At 46.5% G+C, this 17,500-nt stretch overlaps 1 protein-coding gene and 1 pseudogene across 5 annotated transcripts; one reads left to right on the forward strand and one right to left on the reverse strand.

Annotated features, from left to right (window-relative positions):
- The first annotated feature begins 4,858 nt into the window (after positions 1-4,858).
- On the forward strand, positions 4,859-10,629 carry LOC120639501. 5 transcript variants are annotated; one of them, XM_039915354.1, is made up of 12 exons: positions 4,859-5,338; positions 5,492-5,593; positions 5,683-5,970; positions 6,065-6,272; positions 6,337-6,518; positions 6,609-6,899; positions 6,999-7,218; positions 7,427-7,474; positions 7,583-7,692; positions 7,859-7,933; positions 8,311-8,398; positions 10,153-10,629. In XM_039915354.1, exons 1-12 carry the CDS (start codon positions 5,324-5,326, stop codon positions 10,281-10,283), a joined length of 1,758 nt encoding a protein of 585 aa, XP_039771288.1. In that variant the 5' UTR covers positions 4,859-5,323; the 3' UTR covers positions 10,284-10,629. The 5 variants fall into 5 exon arrangements, 4 of the variants coding, with proteins under 4 accessions (XP_039771288.1, XP_039771289.1, XP_039771291.1 ...); XR_005661455.1 differs by having other exon boundaries at positions 4,897-5,338; positions 6,999-7,211; positions 10,153-10,599; XM_039915356.1 differs by having other exon boundaries at positions 4,916-5,338; positions 6,357-6,518; positions 10,153-10,498.
- Positions 10,608-13,451, reverse strand: LOC120639502 (annotated as a pseudogene).
- Between the last annotated feature and the right edge of the window lie 4,049 nt (positions 13,452-17,500).

Genomic DNA, 17,500 nt, shown 5'->3' on the forward strand with positions numbered 1-17,500 from the left:
AGCTCAAAATATTCCAAATTTCATATGCCAGCCTTTACAAAAGTTGTGTTCTAAGTTTCAAACTACAACTTTTGTATTTGGAGATTTCTTAGTGCAGTTCAAAAATTTGGAGAAAATCGCATTCAAAGATCGTGTCAGCCCTAGGATCTTAACACGATCACCAGCCATCATGGTGCGCCCTGTCGCAAAGCCGTGGCATCCGCCATGTGGCTGGTGATGACCGGAGCTCGCGCTGCCCCGGCCAATGGCCGGCGGTTGTGTTTTGGGTCCCCGCACTCGTGCCTGTCCTCTTGATGGGACCCGACACCATCTATCCGGGCCTTGGCGCCCACGCCACGCTAGCTCGGCCGCAGCGATGCACACTCGCCGCCTGACTGGCCAAGCTCCTCCCGACGCACCAGGCCTCCCTAGGACCCGTGCTCTTGCCCAGTAGCTTGCTCGTGCTATCCGTCGAACCCCTGCACAATCTTTGGCCGCCAACCGCCGAGTTGCCCTCTGCCCGAGCTCGACATAGCATCAATGGCGTCCGCCAGGACCCGTCACGCCATCGCTCATCCCAAGGCCATGCCAGCCTGCCCTCTGGCCATGCCAAGTCACCTCAGAGTTCCCTGGTGCCCCCTCTATAAAAGCCGGAGTCATTCTAAGCTCGCGCACGCCTGTACAAGCTCGACGAAGTTCACTCAGCGCTGCCGAGCACACCCTCGACGCCGCTAGCTCGCTCTCGACCTCCACCGGCCAACCAAGCCCACTGCTCGACTTGCCATAAGCCACTGTTGCTTCATGACCACTTTCCCCCTCCAGTCCGACCCCGAGCTCGCCGGAATCAAGTCGCCGTCGACGAGCTCCACTGCTACATCGCCGCCCGACCTCACAAGACCTCCTCCTGCCCCACCAAGACCTTCGTCATTTTCCCCCACATCCCCGGCCCGGTCTCACCACCGGCTAGCCGGAATTCCACCGGCAGTAATCGCGGGAAGGCCGATGACCCGATTGCGTCGATTTAGACCTTTCTAGGGGGCCGACCGTTAATTCTAGGGACCTAAACGTGAAAACTGAATAGATCTAGGGTCTCGGCTGTAAAAAGATTCTTCCATGTGTAGTTCAAAATTCTGAGATGTTCAAAAATCATTTAAAAATCATAGAAAAATCAGAAAAATACAAACTCAAATCCTCTGGACTCAGAATGATGTAAACTACAACTTTTGCAATGCATGACCATACTTTTTGTGAATAGTGTCTAAATTAAAATTCAAACTCAGTTTAAACACATTTGTGCACTAATTGAAATCCATGGTTCCCCTGTAGTTGATCTTTGGATATGTTGTTAGCCTGGTCATGACACACCTTGTGCAGCAAGGGTGCATCAATATTTCATTTCTAGCTCATGTTATGATTTATTTTCTTTCAGCTGCAGTAGAGTAGTAGAAGAATTATTAAAAATAAACTGCTCTGCAAATAAATCCTCACTCTCTGCTGAGACTTAGAAACTTTGTTAAGTACCTTCAAAAATTGTCTATGATCATTTTTGGCTCTGTTAAGATGCTTAAATAATTAGTAATTTGTTTTTGAAGTAGCATTTATTTAGGTAAATCTATTGTATGTTTTGAGCTATCACTTGGTAGTTAAACTCTTTTTAATCTTGCCTAGCTTTGGTAAAAAGTTACACAGAAAATTCTGAGTATTTAATTTTATATGATTTAATCTTGATTTAATCTATTATGTGTTGCTAGATTTTTAGAAATTAATTTATAATTCAGCTTGAGCTCAAAATTTACAAGAAAATAGTTTAATCTAAAGTGTGTCCACTGTAAAAGTTGTAACTTCAGAATCAACATCTAACTTCCAAAATAAATTTTGGGATTAAAAACCAAGATAAATGGGAAGCTAAATACTAATCCATCATTTCATGTGATTTAAATGCTAAAGTAAAGAATATTGAAAATCCTTTTTGAATCTGAATTAAATTAAAATGAAACCTGGTTTAATGTAGAAATAAAGTAGCAATTCTTATGTATGTACACAATCACCATCAAAAAGTATAAAACCTTACTACTAAGAGAACTTGTCTTAATAACGCAGATAAAACATTGTTAAGTTGTCTAGGTGAATATGGCTACGTGTCCACCTAGGAATTTAACGAAAACTCAAGAACTTGAATCCAATCCTTATGCTTATGCATCTCGTGTAGAAGCTGAGATCGCCGATGGTGACATCCACCTCATCTCGGAACAAGAGGAAGCTGATCAACGAGGCGAGGTGAATTGCATCGACATCCAGCCGGTGCTCCCAGAGTTAGCAACTACCTCAGCCCAAGAAGGCAAGCCCCGGCGCATAACCTAACTTTTCTAAACTCATGCAACTATGTGTTTCCCTATGATTGTGCATTTATGTTCTTAGGAGTTGGTTGAAACCCTAGTTGCAATTTCCTTAAGTACCTATGCTTTGAATACTAGCATGATAGGTCGTTAACTGCCATGCTCTAAGAACACGGTAAAAGTCGAGTGATTTCATGTCACTCGTGAGTTATAGGAGTTGTACTGCTCTTCTCACACTGAAATGATAAGGATGCCGGGCGGGACTGTGTTACCCGTGTTGTCCTGTCTGTGTAGATTCAAGTGATCTAAGGTCGAAACGTGTGGTATCCGTGTGTCAAGTTTTTGAACGAACCACACACATGCTAGGGACATGGGACCGGTAAGCCCAGTACATGATTGAAATGGGGAGGACCTTTAGCCTGCTTTCCTTGGAGATTTCTTTCCCTTGTGTACATATGTGGGTACAAGCGTGAACCCGGACGGCTTAGTCCGCGTGTGTTCAGGCTAACCCTGTATTCCTAAGGGAGTAGGATCTGGCACCAAACTGTGGATCGAAGGGAAAATCCTGGGATGTGTTTGCCCTTTTTAGCAGACCTTCCCATGTGTGTGGGTTTCCCTTGTAACATTATAAAACTCGGTTCGAACTGTCCGCTTCTTGCGGTTAATGAGACTGCTTGATATCTGTGCTGCATTGAGTAACAAGTGAAATGGAAAGTGATGATCGAAATCGATGATTGCAATAATTGTTTGCACAACTTGTTTGATTAGATAGGTTGCTTGCCTAATAAAAAAACTTAATCAGGCTAAAATATTGAAAATAAGGATTCAATCTTAGTCACTTTTTTGGCAAAACAAACCCACTAGCCAAAAGGCTTGCATGTCTAGAAGTCGGTGATGTAGTTTTCACCCAACAGATAAGCCTTTCTGAGTATTAGTATACTCAGCTTTGCTTGTGGCTAAATTTTTCAGGCATGAATGTTGAAGAGGTTGCTGCCAGTTTCACATGGCCTAGCCAGCTCCCTCCAGGATGGACGGTCGAATGGGACACGTCCTTAGGCGAGGATCGTGTGGAGTGACATCACGGCAGACTTCATCGTGATGTTACCCTCTTCCGACGCTAGTTATCGTTGTCTTATCCGTACTATGAACTTTTATCCGCTACAATGACTATTTCCGCTGCTCTTGAACTTTAAGTACTTTGTTATCTCTAATCGAACAGGTCTGTAATAACTTTAATTTAGGCTCCTATTGGAGTTTTTAATTCTGTGGAATGTCGTAATCTCTGGGAATCGCCATCATGCGAGCGTGTTATTTTGATCGAAAATACGTGGTTTAATCGAGCTTGACTCAACGGATCTCCATTTTAATCCGATTTAAGTGTACGAACCCCTCGGTAGTTCCTGGTGCACTTAAGTTGGATTAATCTCGGGTGGTTCCGCCACACTGGCCTTCCAAACAAGACTGTTCCTAGTTCGCATTGCAGTTGGAAAGTTTGTCTTATCTTCTTCTTCCAGCACACCTAGGGCTGGACAAAATACTCGAAACTCGATAACTCGCTTGGATCGGCTCGTTAGTGGCTCAGCTCGGATCGGCTCGTTTGTATTTTGTAACGAGCCGAGCCAGCATGTAATAGAAAGCTCGAGGGTTGGCCGAAGCAGCGGGGACCCCCTGGAAGTAGGCATGACGAAGGCTCGGGGCCGGAGCTGATGTAAGCTCCGGAGATCTGGGTTCCGCCAGGAGGACCCGGGCTTACGTAAGCCCGGAGAGAAGCCGCGCGGGATAGCAACCCGAGCTTACGTAAGCTCGGGGCTCCTCCGTGCGTCAGCCACGACGCCAACCACCGCATTAAATGCGGTGGGACGCTGCGGTCAAAAAGGGGGCGTGCCTCGCCTGCGCCACACCGCGCCCTGTAGAGATGTGCGCCACCTACCCCACGCCGCTCGCTGTACGCACATGTCCCGCGAATTGCGCGACGTGTATCAACAGTTATAAAGAACATAGTGCTGTACCCACGATCATGACATGGTCCGGTTGTACTTCCTACCTACCCCAGCATGGTCTGTTTGTATTTTCCACCTACCCCTTGCTCTATAAAAGGGGAAGGTGGGCTACCTTAGAACAGACTGAAACTAGACTAATCGAATATAGGTTGAACCCACCACACAGGCTGAGCCTTCTAGTTCATCTAGAGCTGTCAACACTTGTAACCGTTTCTCATTCATAGCCAAGAACACTTTAAAGAGGACGTAGGGTATTACACTCTGATGGCCCGAACCTCTCTAAACCTCTATGTGCTTTGTGCTTGAGTTGCTACCATCGTGCTTGTTGGCGAGCACCAGTCCCTACGCTCTTCAGTATTCTGCTCTCACTTTGTTGGGTACCTGTGTACCCCTGTGTCGCACACGTCGACAGGCTCGTTATTGGCTCGACTCCGATCGGCTCGTTTGTATTTTGTAACAAGCTGAGCCAGCATCTTAGCTCGCAAACGAGCCAGATCGCGAGCTAGCCAAGATATTTGTATGAGTTCACTGAGGCAGTGAGGCAGTGAGGCACCGACCACTGTGCAGACTCAGAACAATCGGCGATTCCACCTCCACGAGCAGAGGACTCTCTATCCTCAGCCCTCAGCCCACGCGCCCACCTGACCACCTCGCGTCTTCGCCCAATCGCCCCTTCGCCTGGCTTGCTCGCGCCGCCGCCCCCCGTCCTCCGCCTCCGCCTCGGCCTCGGCCCCCGGTCTCGGCTTCGCCCTTGTCGTCGCGTCTGCGCCGACGCCCCTCCGCCTCCTCCCGCCGTCCTTCGCCGGCGCCCCTCCGCCAGCACCCGCGCAGGCGCGCAGCCACCTCGATCCGGCCCCGGCGCCCCTGCGCCACCACCCGCGCGGCCGCGCCGGATTTCCCTCCGCCTCTGCACACCATCCCCGGCCTCACCCCCCCCCCCCAAACCCACCCCATTGCACGGCGGCGCTGCTGCTCCTCTCGAGGTCCGCCACCTCCTCGGCGCCGCTGATGTATTCATCTCCGGTGAGTACGCCTCTGCCCCCCCTCGTTTCCTCTGAAGACTCGATCCACGTGCTCTGCCCGTCCTTGGGGCTGTTGTCTTCAATCGATCCCCACAGGAGCTTGGGTGCTGTCGGATTCGTGGTCTCTCGGTCATAGATGCTTCTTCTCTCGCAGGAGATGAGCGTCTATAACATCAGGATCAACCAAAGGCTGCTGGACTGCACATATTGCGGCCAACCCCTCCGGCCTGACACTTTGGGTGGCAAAGCGTGGAAGGTGGGTGAGATCTGAGATGAGATCCCCGGCCCGGCCGCAACGTTTTTCTTTTCCTAGCTGCTCAACTTCATTCCTTCTGGGCCTTGCAGTGCGCTGGCATCCACATCTTCTGTCGTGCCTGCGTCAGCCGCCACGAACAGGCATGTATCTCCTACTGCTCTTCGCTGGACCAAATCATCAGTAAGATGAAGTTTAAATACAATTGCTGCGACTCTGAATACATCCCCTTCCACGAGATCGAGGGACACCTGTGCAACATCAACATCCTTGTCCATCACGAGTTTTTCGCCGTTCGTGACTATGGAGAGTGCATCATCGACACAAGCGCCCTTGTGTGTTCTAAATGCCGGCTTCCTCTCCGACCTCCCATTTTCAGGGTGAGCTCATCTCTGATCTGATCTGACCGAATTAATTTGGATGCAGTTTGGTTTGATTTGGTTTTGGCTTCATGCTATCCTAACCTTGTTACAGCATCTCCGTAAATACATGCACGTTTGTAGCATCTGCTACCATCGTGGTGATTTCGCCAACTACCATCACTGCCACGACCTCGACTACCTGGTTGAAGGTATCTCGGTGGAATGTGAGGCTTGCAAAGAATACCTTCCATTCTCTACCTTGGCTTCACACCAGCTGGACGGTTGCTCATTCAGGCAGACATTGCCAAAGATTGCCCCAGGCATGCCTCCCACCTCTTCTCCCCTACATGGTCCATGTTTGCAGCCCTGATGGTTGTGCTTCAGGTTGTGCGCGATCTCCTCAGTGCCCCCTGATGTCTTCATCTCCGGTGAGTGGGCCTCTGCCTCCACCATCCGTTCCTCCGAAGATGAGTGTGTTTAACCTCAGGATCAGCCAGGGGCTACTGGATTGCACATATTGCCACCGAGCCCTCCTGCCTGACAGTTACGGTGGCAGAGCATTTACGGTAGGTGAGATATGAAATGAGATCCCTGCCTGCAAAGTTTTTGTTTTTGTTTTACTAGCTGTTCAACTTCACTACTTATGGGCCTTGCAGTGTGCTGGCAGCCACCTCTTTTGCCGTGACTGTGACACCCGCCATCAAAAGGCATGTATCTCCCACTGTGGTTTGATGGATGACATCATCATTCAGATGAAGTTCAAAAGCAACTACTGCGACTCTGGACGAAAATACACGCCTTACTGCGAGTTTGCTGGACACCTGTGCACTACCCGTGCTGTGGAACAGCAGCTCAAGTCCGTTCGTGCCTGGAAAGAGTGTATCCTCGACACAAGTGCCCTTGTGTGTTCTGAATGCCGGCTTCCTCTCCAACCTCCCATTTTCAGGGTGAGCTCAGCTCAGACCTGATCTGATCTGATCGAATTAATTTGGATGCAGTTTGGTTTGATTTGGTTTTGGCTTCATGCTATCCTAACCTTGTTGCAGCATCTCCTTGGTAACATGCCCGTTTGTAGCGCCTGTTACCACCGTGGTGATATCGCCAACTACCGTCACTGCCACGAGCTTGACTACCTCGTCAGTGGTATCTTGGTGGAATGTGAGGCTTGCAAAGAATACCTTCCGTTCCGCAACTTGGCTTCGCACCAGTTGGACAATTGCTCGCTAAAGATTGGCCCAGGCTCAAGGGCCCGAAAAAACGTGTGTGGTAATACATGCATGCCTCCCATCTCTACTCCCCTACTTGCATCCATATGGTTGTTTGAACGGTGCTCATCATTTTTGGTGTGGTTTTTAAGCGTTAAATAAATGTGCTGGGGCAGTTTGGAGGTATTTGTGATGTTTGCGTACTACGTCTTTGTTCCCCAACTTGTGGAAGTGGAGGTGGTGAGTAATGAACTTTATCCTCATTTCAGATGAAGATAAAACCAAAAGTCCTTCGGTGGGCAGCAATAGTATCCATGGTATAATTCCCCCAATTATTGGTTGCATTTTACTCTTTAGGCTATTTGTGCTACTAGCCCTTGAGTCTTGCTGACCCTTATTGCCCCACTGTGCATTCTGTTTTTAAGGGAAAAACAAGCGAATGCCTCCACTCGAGGTTGGTAAAATGGACAAGCACATTGTTCACAGTGATGAGTCTGGGAATGATGATGACTCATGTGATGATAACCATAACCATGTAAGTTTATTGGTGATGAAACCATTTGTATGCTCTTAAGCTACATGTACATAAAATTGGATTGCTGATTCGTTATGATTAGACCCAAAGTGGTATGTGGACTTATTGTTGGATGATGCGCCACATTTGATCTATGGATTTTTTTTTGAAACCCTAATTTTTCCAGGGCACGTGTGAGCATGTGTTCAGTTGTGAAGATGATTCTATTGACAAAATGGATGAAGGGAAGGAAGTTGAAAATGTGAGTTGGGTGGTTGTACTTTTCTCTATATGCATCTTTAGCATCAGTTGATTCTGTTATGAATAGCACTATACCACTATTCAATATGAGGGCTCTAGGCCCGAATATGTACAGGTACAGGAGTTAGCAAATATGCACAAAACCCCTCATAGAACGGGGAAAATACAGACACAACATATACATCTAACAGATTCATATGCTTTGTATGTACCCTAGCCTCATATTGCACATTTATTGAAAAGAGTTTCCTGTGTTCCATCATGTTCTGTGCCCTTTAAGAGAAGAAAATTGATAATAGGTCCCTTAGTTGAGGTTATTAGCGATATGCAGCTTCACGGTTCACACTCGTGTTTTCTTTGTTTGCTTGTTCATTGTAGCCTGAGACTGTGAAAGGAGTGACCGAGAATGCCTTCAAGACACCTTGTGAGAAAGCAGAGATTGCAATGCCGAATGGGCAGAAAACAGGTACTTGTTGCCGTGTTGAGTGCCTACCTAGTTTTTATCTAATATGCTTTCTTTATGGGCTAATTATATATGTGCCATTGTAGAGTTGGCTTATTAGGGATGATCGATATGTGCGTTTATGTGACTTATGGGCTGAAATCAATAATAAGCATGTTCGATTACTCAACAATAAAGTGATAAACATGTGGGATTACATTACAACTGTGTTGGGGAGTGTTAGGATATAGCAAGGTTCAAGAAAGTGCAATTAAGCGTGTGATTAAGTGTGATTACATGCTAAGTGCAAGGTCAGCGCTTTGCTTTAGCCCTAAGAGGTCAATTAAGCGGCCTCCGCCGTGGGTTGCTCCTCCACCATTGCTAGCTACCTCTGCCTCGGGTAGCTCCTCCACCACAGCTAGCTCCCGCTGCTGTGGGCCTTGTCAGCGGACAGCAGCTTGAGGCCAAGTAACTCAACCTGCCAGCGCAGGAGGTGGTGCAGCGGTGTCGGCGTGCATGTAGCGGGCACAGACTGCGTCGTGAAGCTCCGTGCTGCCCGGCGGTTGGGTACGTTCGAGGTGGCTGGCAGCAGCTGCCTGCTGTTGTGGCAGAGATAGGAGAGAAGAAAAGGTGGTGGCTGGGTGCTGCGTCCACTGGAAGAGTGGTCTAGTGGAGGTTTTAGCGTAAAGAAACGTGTGGACGTGGTGATATGGTGCAGGTCCAAATTAAATAGAAGCCCATACCACCCTTTTCCCTTTACTTTTACATTTCCTTCACCATGGAGTGCTGATATATTGATAAGGAAAATGAGTAAATATTTGACATATATATAATCATTGGCAAAGAAACATGTACATCTTCAAGACAGCTTCTTAATATGGTTACCAAGGCCAAGGGGTATCCATACTAAGAAGCATACTGCATGGATCAAAATTATATGTATGGCAAGAACAACAGCAACATAAACTGAACCTAATTTTCTCTGCATCAACAGCTTTTAGTGTTGATTGTATGAACACTGGGATTACTTTGTCCTTCAGGAAACATATGAAATTATCCAAAGGATTATATGAACACAAAGAATGCTTCTAGAAGTTCTGAAAATTTCCAGATTGTCAGCAATAGACATAAAGTAGCAGTAGCAGCGAGCTATGAGTTTATTCGAGATCAAAACAATTAGCAAGAATAAGAAACATATGTGACTCAGGGCTCAAAAAGGTGAAACAATATATATAAATTATAAAGAGATGTGAGGTCATGTGGAACAACAATTGCAATTAAATAAATAAATAAATAATCACTTGTTTATTCCTTTGATCCCTAGATGAACAGATAACCGGTTTAACAATCATTGACTACTGCCGTAAGATGTCAGTTTTCATCACTTTGATAATTAAAGATAAACCAATCAGCCACATAGGTGAAAGAAGCAGAAAGAGTGTAATGGTGTTACAACCCATGCTAGCTTCATCATGCAGATTGTTTCATTTTTTTAGTATTAAATGTGCTGGGCAATTTGGAGGTGTCTGCGCTCTTTTGCATTGTATCCTTATTCCCCAGCTTGCAAAGTAGAGGCTAACTCACAGAAATGAGAATATCAGACTTTATCCTCATTTCAGATGAAGAGAAAACCGAGAGACTTTCAACATGCAGCAGTTGTATCCATGGTTTATCATTTCCCCAATTATTTGTTGCATGTTTACTCTTTAGGCTATCTGTGCTATTGGCCCTTGAATCTTGCTGCCAGCTGAACTATATGTACATGTTTTTGTTTTAAGGAAAAAACAAGCGAAAGGCTCCTTATGGGGTTGATAAAATGGACAAGTACATTGTTCATGGTGACGAGGTTGGGAATGATGACTCATCCGCTGTTGCTCAAGCACACGGTCGTCGACAGGCCCGGCACTAGCTCATCGTCCCCCGCTGCCGTGGCCTTTGTTCTGCTCTTCTGGGCCGTCATGCTCATCGCTGGGATCGCCTACTGGAATTTCTTATGACGCTGACGGGAGTTTGTTAGCTGCCAGTAGAAACACAGCGTGCGGGAACTTGGTCTCATCGCGTGCTCTTTGTTTATGTTGTTGTACTAACCGTCTCGATCCCCACTAATTACTTGAGAATTAACCATTCGATATCTCCAATTGAGCATCTACGTTTGTTCATATTGTGTTCGAAAAAAACGCCATTACAGATCGCATTTGCAAATAACAGCCGAGATATTGCTGGAATAATAGTCTGATGAAAAAAACGACATCAAATGAGATTTCTGAATGTATGAGTATATAAGTTATTCTATCCTCTTCCTAATGTCGTGTAGCATGGAACAAGAGTCGATGGCTTCTGCACAACCTACTGCAGTTTCTGTCATGGACTGTACGTGATTTCCCAGATTTCCAAATCACTGCCCCTCTCGTATTCTCTGATGTACTGAGGAATCTCTGCCAGATCGATCTGCTTTCCAAGGACACCCAGTTTGTCTCCGTGGATTGCATCCCCGTGTTCTGCAGATAAATGGAGTCAAAGGAAAAGGTGTAGATAGCTTGGAAATGATAATGGTTTTTTGTTAGCTAATTAAGCAGAATTTTGTTTTGCAAATAATTTACCATCTTGAGTTGCAAAGAAACTTCGGAAATGAGCGTAACCATTGGCCACAACGTCTAGTTCGTCCAGACTGAAGTTGTATCTCTTCTCCAGGGCCAAATACAGCACCTACAAAGTACAGAGGAGAACCTCAACTCATTCATAAAAGATTTTAACACTCTTAACTCCTAACTTTGGGGAAGCATGTTAACTCAAGACCTTGGAATTGAACAGTATAGATGCAGTATAGAACAATACCTTCTTAGCACCACTTGACATCAATTTCCTCACTGTGTCGAAGAACAAATCAGTGAGATCGTCACTGTAGATAACATCTGCGGCAAACAGGACTGTTGCTTCCTCAGCCTCATCAATTTCATCTACAGACCATAGGTACCTTAAACTGCATAGAGACACGTGAATGAGCCCAGTGCCAAAGAAACATTTGCCAAAACTGAAAAAAAAGTAGAAGAAAGACTATATAAAGGAGTTGGAAACTCCATCTAGTGTTTGCGCATCAAAGACTATCAGGTGGAAAACCTTTCCCAGCCCACCTTTCCCAAGACAATTGTGTCAGCACTCAGCACTATAAGTCTATAATCTTTCTGAAGAATGATGAAGGATCCCCTTCCCTAGAGCTAAAAGCCCCAAATGACTAAGATGTGTGCAGGTCAGAACTCAGAAGGTGCCTTCATTTACACATGAACTCCCATACTTTTGTGTCAATTTGGAGCCCATCCAACATATTATGTTTGCCTTTCAATTCTGCAATCAATTTCAAATCTACTCAGTTTGCCTACTTGATGGTGCTACTGACCTCTAAATTATATGGTTTCTAAACTGTATGGCAAATTAGTGTGTAATATTTTGTTTTACACAGGAAGTGGTAAAGGAACATATGATCTGATATTCAGTTTCCACTTAATTATACTGCTTATGAATCATTTTTTGCTGGTGCATCATGAACAATAATGTAAGTGAGATCAATTGGTGCAAAGAAAACCTTGGATCAGAAGGATCACATGTACTCACTGGTGGAGGCCATGACAATTTCCAGTCCAGTTCCCTTACACAGACTTTAGCTTCATCAAACTTTAGCGTACCAGAGTTGATGCAGACATTGGCCAAGCAATTATCTAGGATATCAGCACCTCTATCTGTTCATTCCCATTGGTAAACAATTTTTGTAAACACTGAAGATAGCAAAGTGGCAAAACATGAAAAAAAAATTGAATATGTAATGTACTTGGGTGTTGGAGGGAACTCAAATTATATCATAGAATCCACTAGTTATAAATATGGATTATTTTCCACCCAAAAGATAAACATGAATTCATCAAGTCGTGTCATATCAACCAAACATATATTGTGTCTTGGCTAAACTCATGAGAGTAGGTACTAACTGGGGGTTAACATTTCAATGATACAAATGATCTTAATATTCTCCCTTTTTAAAAATGATTTTAATATTTTGTATGGACTTGTAGAGTGCTTAAACAACTAACAGGCAAAGCACAGTACAATTACACAGAAACCCGAATCGACATATAAAATCATGAATTATCACCTGTTCCAGCACCAACTTCTATAGCAGTAACACCATCAAAGTCCGAAGATGTGAAGCTTTTGTGCAAAACAAAATCCGCTAATAGTAAGGCAGCTTTCCAAACCTGCAAAACAGTACCACCAATGAATAACATGAGTGCATGACAGAAAAAGGACAATGCATCCAATAAGCACCATGGACATTCTCCAAACCTGAAGGCCAACGCTCTTGAGCGAGCTGGTAACACCATGCTGAATGTGGAGCAGATGGTAGTCACTTCTAACTGAAGACCGAGAAAGCTTAAATGAGCAGCTCGCCAATCACATCAACACAACAAGCAGGAAGCAGCAATTGATTTACCATGTTTGTTTCTTCTCCTCCTCCTGTCAAGAAGGAGATCCCCATCCTCATCCACAGCAATGGCATCAGGCGAACCACCTTTCCAAACAGTGTCAATCATCATGTGACCACGACGAGAAATTCAAACACATATACACCAAACCAACCTCTACGAGACTACGACACCACCAACCAACGCAAGGACACATCCACCCCCACAGACTACAGTCCCGTTCACTTACAAGAACCACTTGTCGCCGCGATCGGCTCACTCCCGCCGCTTCCATCACTGCCGGTGTCCTCGGATGCTCCTGAAAACGACGAATCAAAGTTAAGGGCGGTACAAATCATCGCCTTGTCCAAGCAATCTTGCCTCGGTTAGCACCAAGAGGTGCAGGGAAGGTGTATGATGAAATGCGCGCAAGGAGCGGGAGTTGCTGGTCAGCTAGTACCTACCTAGGGGCTTTGAGGAGAAGCTGAAGCGGGAGCCGTGGATGCCGGAGAAGTGCGGCGGGCAGCCCAGGTGCACCTCGCTCATCACCCTGCTCCTCCTCGTCGGCTCCGCCGCCTCCGGCGGCTTCCATCTCGTTCGGCCGGCGGTCGCGGTCGCAGCGCAAACAGGTGAGCAGGTGGAAAACTTGTCGTCCTACTAGGCCAGAAAAGTTGGGCCATACGAATATGTGGCGTTCTTCTTTGGGCCTGATTATGGGCCTTATACTCTGGGTTGTGTCCATACAACAGCATTTTATTTTTATTTCCCATTTGAAACTTCACAGCGATTCCGCATTTGTGGCTTTCTGCGACAGCGCCGGCGGCAATTCTCCGGCGAGATTCAGTCCCAGGCGCCACGGACAGGGATCGTGTGTGGAGCTCGACTGATCGAGCCGCCTTCCTCCAGCAGACAGGTGATTTCCTCTTTCTATCGCCTGATGGCCACCCATCGAGCGCGAACCGTTCGATGAAATGCCTTTCTGGATTGGATTGGTGTGACTTGTTTAATACGACGCCTGATCATCCGTGCTCTAGATCTAGTTAGGGTTTCCAGTGGATGACCTGGTCCGTGAGACATTGGTTTGAATACTGTCTTCGAGATTGATGGTGATCTGAGCCTTCGAGGTAGTACAGCCGTACAGGCACCTGCCTCGTGCAGTACTCATACAAATAGTTCCAGAAAAATGTGTGCACTTCGTACCTTGAGCAAAGCAATGTTAAAGTGTATTTCAGATAGTACCAAACTTGGGTTTCTAGGCAAATGTCATGGCGCTTGTGGTTGCAGTGAGATTTTTTTTTAAAATAAAATCGTGAACTGTAGCACTTGGGGTGGTTGAACGCTTCTTGCTTCATAAATACGTCGGTTTCTCTCCTTCCAAATGTTCCAGGCGGTGTACATCATCAGTGCCGCCTTCACTCTTCTTGTTTCCTTTGGAAGCCCCTGCAGTTCTGTGTTCCACCACCTCTCCAAGCCTCCTTCAGATTGTGGTACAGCGACTAAGTTCCCAGACCAGGTGGCCACCAGGCACCAAACTTCCTTTGCATAAGGGCAGAGCAGGCACAAGTGCTCCGCAGTTTCCTTCTCTTGGTCACAAAGGCTGCATTGCTCATTACACTACCAATTTCTCTTAATCATCTTGTCAGCAGTAAGTATCTTAGTCTGAACTAACAGCCATGCAAAGAATTTGTGCTTTCCCTCAGCGTGTGCTTGCCAAATTGCCTTTGCATTAAAAGAGCTGAAAGAACCCAAGAATTGCGCATTATAAGCAGACTTTGCCAAGTATTCCCCATTTGCTGTCCACCTCCAAGTTATTGTGTCTTCCTCTGAAATTAGCTGCTCTTGGGTAACAAGGTCCCAAAGCTGGACAAATTCAGCCATTTCCTCAACAGAGTTCATCCTCCATAAACCTCTAGTCCAGCTTTGGTTCTCTAATTCATCTTTGACCACTCTCTGCTTTCCCCATGCCCACCTGTAGAGGTTTGGTGCTATGTCCATTGGCGCTTGACCATGCAGCCAGGAGTCCTGCCAAAACTTTGCCTTCTTCCCATTTCCCAAATGCACGATTGTTGAAGCCCTGAACAGCTGCCTATCCACCGCATTCACTGGTGGCGATGTGCCCACCCAAGGTCTTTCTACATCAACCCATTCAAACCACAACCATCTCAGGCGCAGGGCCCTGCTGAAAATGTCAAGGTCAAGAATCCCAAGACCTCCAAACTTCTTAGGCCTTTTTGCTTTTGCCCATTGAACGAGGCAGTGGCCTCCATTAACTTCAGCTGCTCCTTTCCAAAGGAATGCACGCCGGATCTGATCTAACTTCTTGATTGCCCATTTATTTAGTGCAAAAGCTGTAAGATGGTAAACTGGAATGGATGTCAACATAGTGTTAATCACCTTCAATCGACCTGCTCTATTAAGCAGCCTTCCCTTCCATCCTGGCAATTTGGCAGCGACCTTCTCAATCAAAGGCTGCACCTCTACCCTTTGCAGTTTCCTAAAGTGTAATGGCAAGCCTAAGTAGGTGCAGAGGAAAGAATTCACCGGCATGTAATGGCAGGCCTAACGTCTGATTTTATTCAGAACCTTCAGCGCCATCGTCGTCATCATGCGTCCCATCCATCGGCCACAACCGCAATCATGTTTCCTCCTCCACTACCATGTCAAGAAGCATGCCTCGCAAAGTCAAATTCCGAAAGGGCATCATATCGCCAAAAAAACCATGTGAAAATAAAAATCATGAATTTCTCGAGCGGCTCATTACTGAATTGGAAAAGCCTTGCCGTCAGGCTTCCAGACTACGACAGTGAGCTGGAAGTCATTTCCGCCATCCTGGGCAATGATGGCCTCGTCCGCTGATTCTTGCATCGGGCAACCGAGCTCTCGATGGATTAGGTAGCATGGTCATGTTTAATTTTGCATTAGGGGCTAAGGTAGCACTGTTCATCATAGCCTGGAGCAATCAGTGAAGTAATCTATCTAGGAGCACTTTGCGCTGCATTTTTCATTTGGTTTCCCCTGCTTTTGGGATGCATATACCATTTCAGCAGACCCGAAAAGCGACGCAGGCAGCTCCCGCAATGATTCTGTTGGGTTACTTGTCTAGCGAAAGATGCTCTTAGCATCAGTATTACAGCATTCATGCATGATCATAGTTTATCCTGAAATGTTTATACTTGAATGAAAAGATCATTTTTCTCTCTTAAAATAAATGGAAAGGGAGAGCCTTTAGCAATCAATCATTTGCCCTTTTCCGAATACATGAACTCAGCTAGATTTCGAACACATGTAAGTGCAAGCAGAGGTTGATTCATCGATGAAATACGCTATTGATGTTATGGGGTGCTGGAAGCAATGGCAAACTCTACACGCGCAGGATTTCAGTGTCGGCAAAGCCATTTTCTGAAGTCGTGGCATGAAGCAGTCCTCCTGAATTTGTAGCAGAATCCTCGCTCGGCGAGGCGACAGCACATCGCTGCTGCGTCTTTGGAGCCGCTTTTGCGGTGAACTGTGTGTGAGTTGTCCGGCTTTGCAACGCAATTGGATAATCACATGCCGAGCTGCCTCCTCCTCCTTTTACGATGCGAGGCAGGCAGGCAGGTATGATGCCCCCAAAGGCTCAGCGCCTACCTGGCCCTCTTGATTGCACGGCAGAAATGTTCCATGGGTCAGGGCGCAAGGCAAGCTAGTAAAGAGTGCGGCAGACCCCTGGCCGCTCATCGTGTCAGTCTGTCAGGCTTGGGGAGGAGAAAGCGAGCAAAGATATTGGCATACGTTCCTTTTCAGTGTGTGTTTGAGCCCTGCGTCATGTGCTTCTGAGACGCAGCCAGCTCCACTAACAGCAAAAAGGAGGCTCCTTTGGACCATCTCATCTCTATTTTTTCCCTTTCGATTTCATGGGTTCTAGCTTCTAGTATGTTTGTTTCCTTTTTTTTTTCCTTTGAAAACATGGGGGAGAATTCAACGGGTGTCAGAGTTAGTTACAATGCCAACCAGGCAATGTGCAGTAGATCACCCCACATCAACAAACTTGGGCACAGAAGGGGACCTGATTTTTCCTGCGCCTTACTGAAAATCCCCCCAGCAACGAGCTTGGAATGGACTCTGTCAGTAGCAAATGACAGCCAGTGCGATTGCCAATTTGCCATTGCAGGCAGAGCAGCCACAAATATTTTGCAGGACCATGTCTTTCATTAGCGCAGCAGATCACTGCAAGTTGGCCTGCAGAGGAAAAGGAGCAGGAGGGCAGTACAGCGCGCGCAAGGGGGTAGAAGACCCAGAAGAGTGGCTGATTAATCAACAGGGGCCTGCGGATCCACTGAGCAGTGGAAATTTCTATTCTGGACTGTTGCGGCGGACCAAGCGTGCCCATTATTCAATCCGGTTCGACTCGATCATAGCCGCTGGCCGGCTGCGATGATTGTTTTCCCCGGACACCGCATGATTCTCCTCCCTCGGCCTGACCCTGACGCTGGACTGGAATGGATTGCAGCTAGGGCTAGCTAGCCCCGCTCCAAGCATTGGCGTAGGGCTTCCGATCGACGGTTCCAGTGTGGCACTTGAGTCCAATTTGTTTCCTTTCGTACCGATATGATCCTCTGAACTCCGATGAGCTGTGTGACTTGGCTAGAGGTTCTAGGACATCAAATCAGGAAACCTCTTTTTCCTCTGAAGA

This window comes from Panicum virgatum, chromosome 7K (assembly GCF_016808335.1).
Source record: "Panicum virgatum strain AP13 chromosome 7K, P.virgatum_v5, whole genome shotgun sequence".
In the NCBI taxonomy this organism is placed as follows: Eukaryota; Viridiplantae; Streptophyta; class Magnoliopsida; order Poales; family Poaceae; genus Panicum; species Panicum virgatum.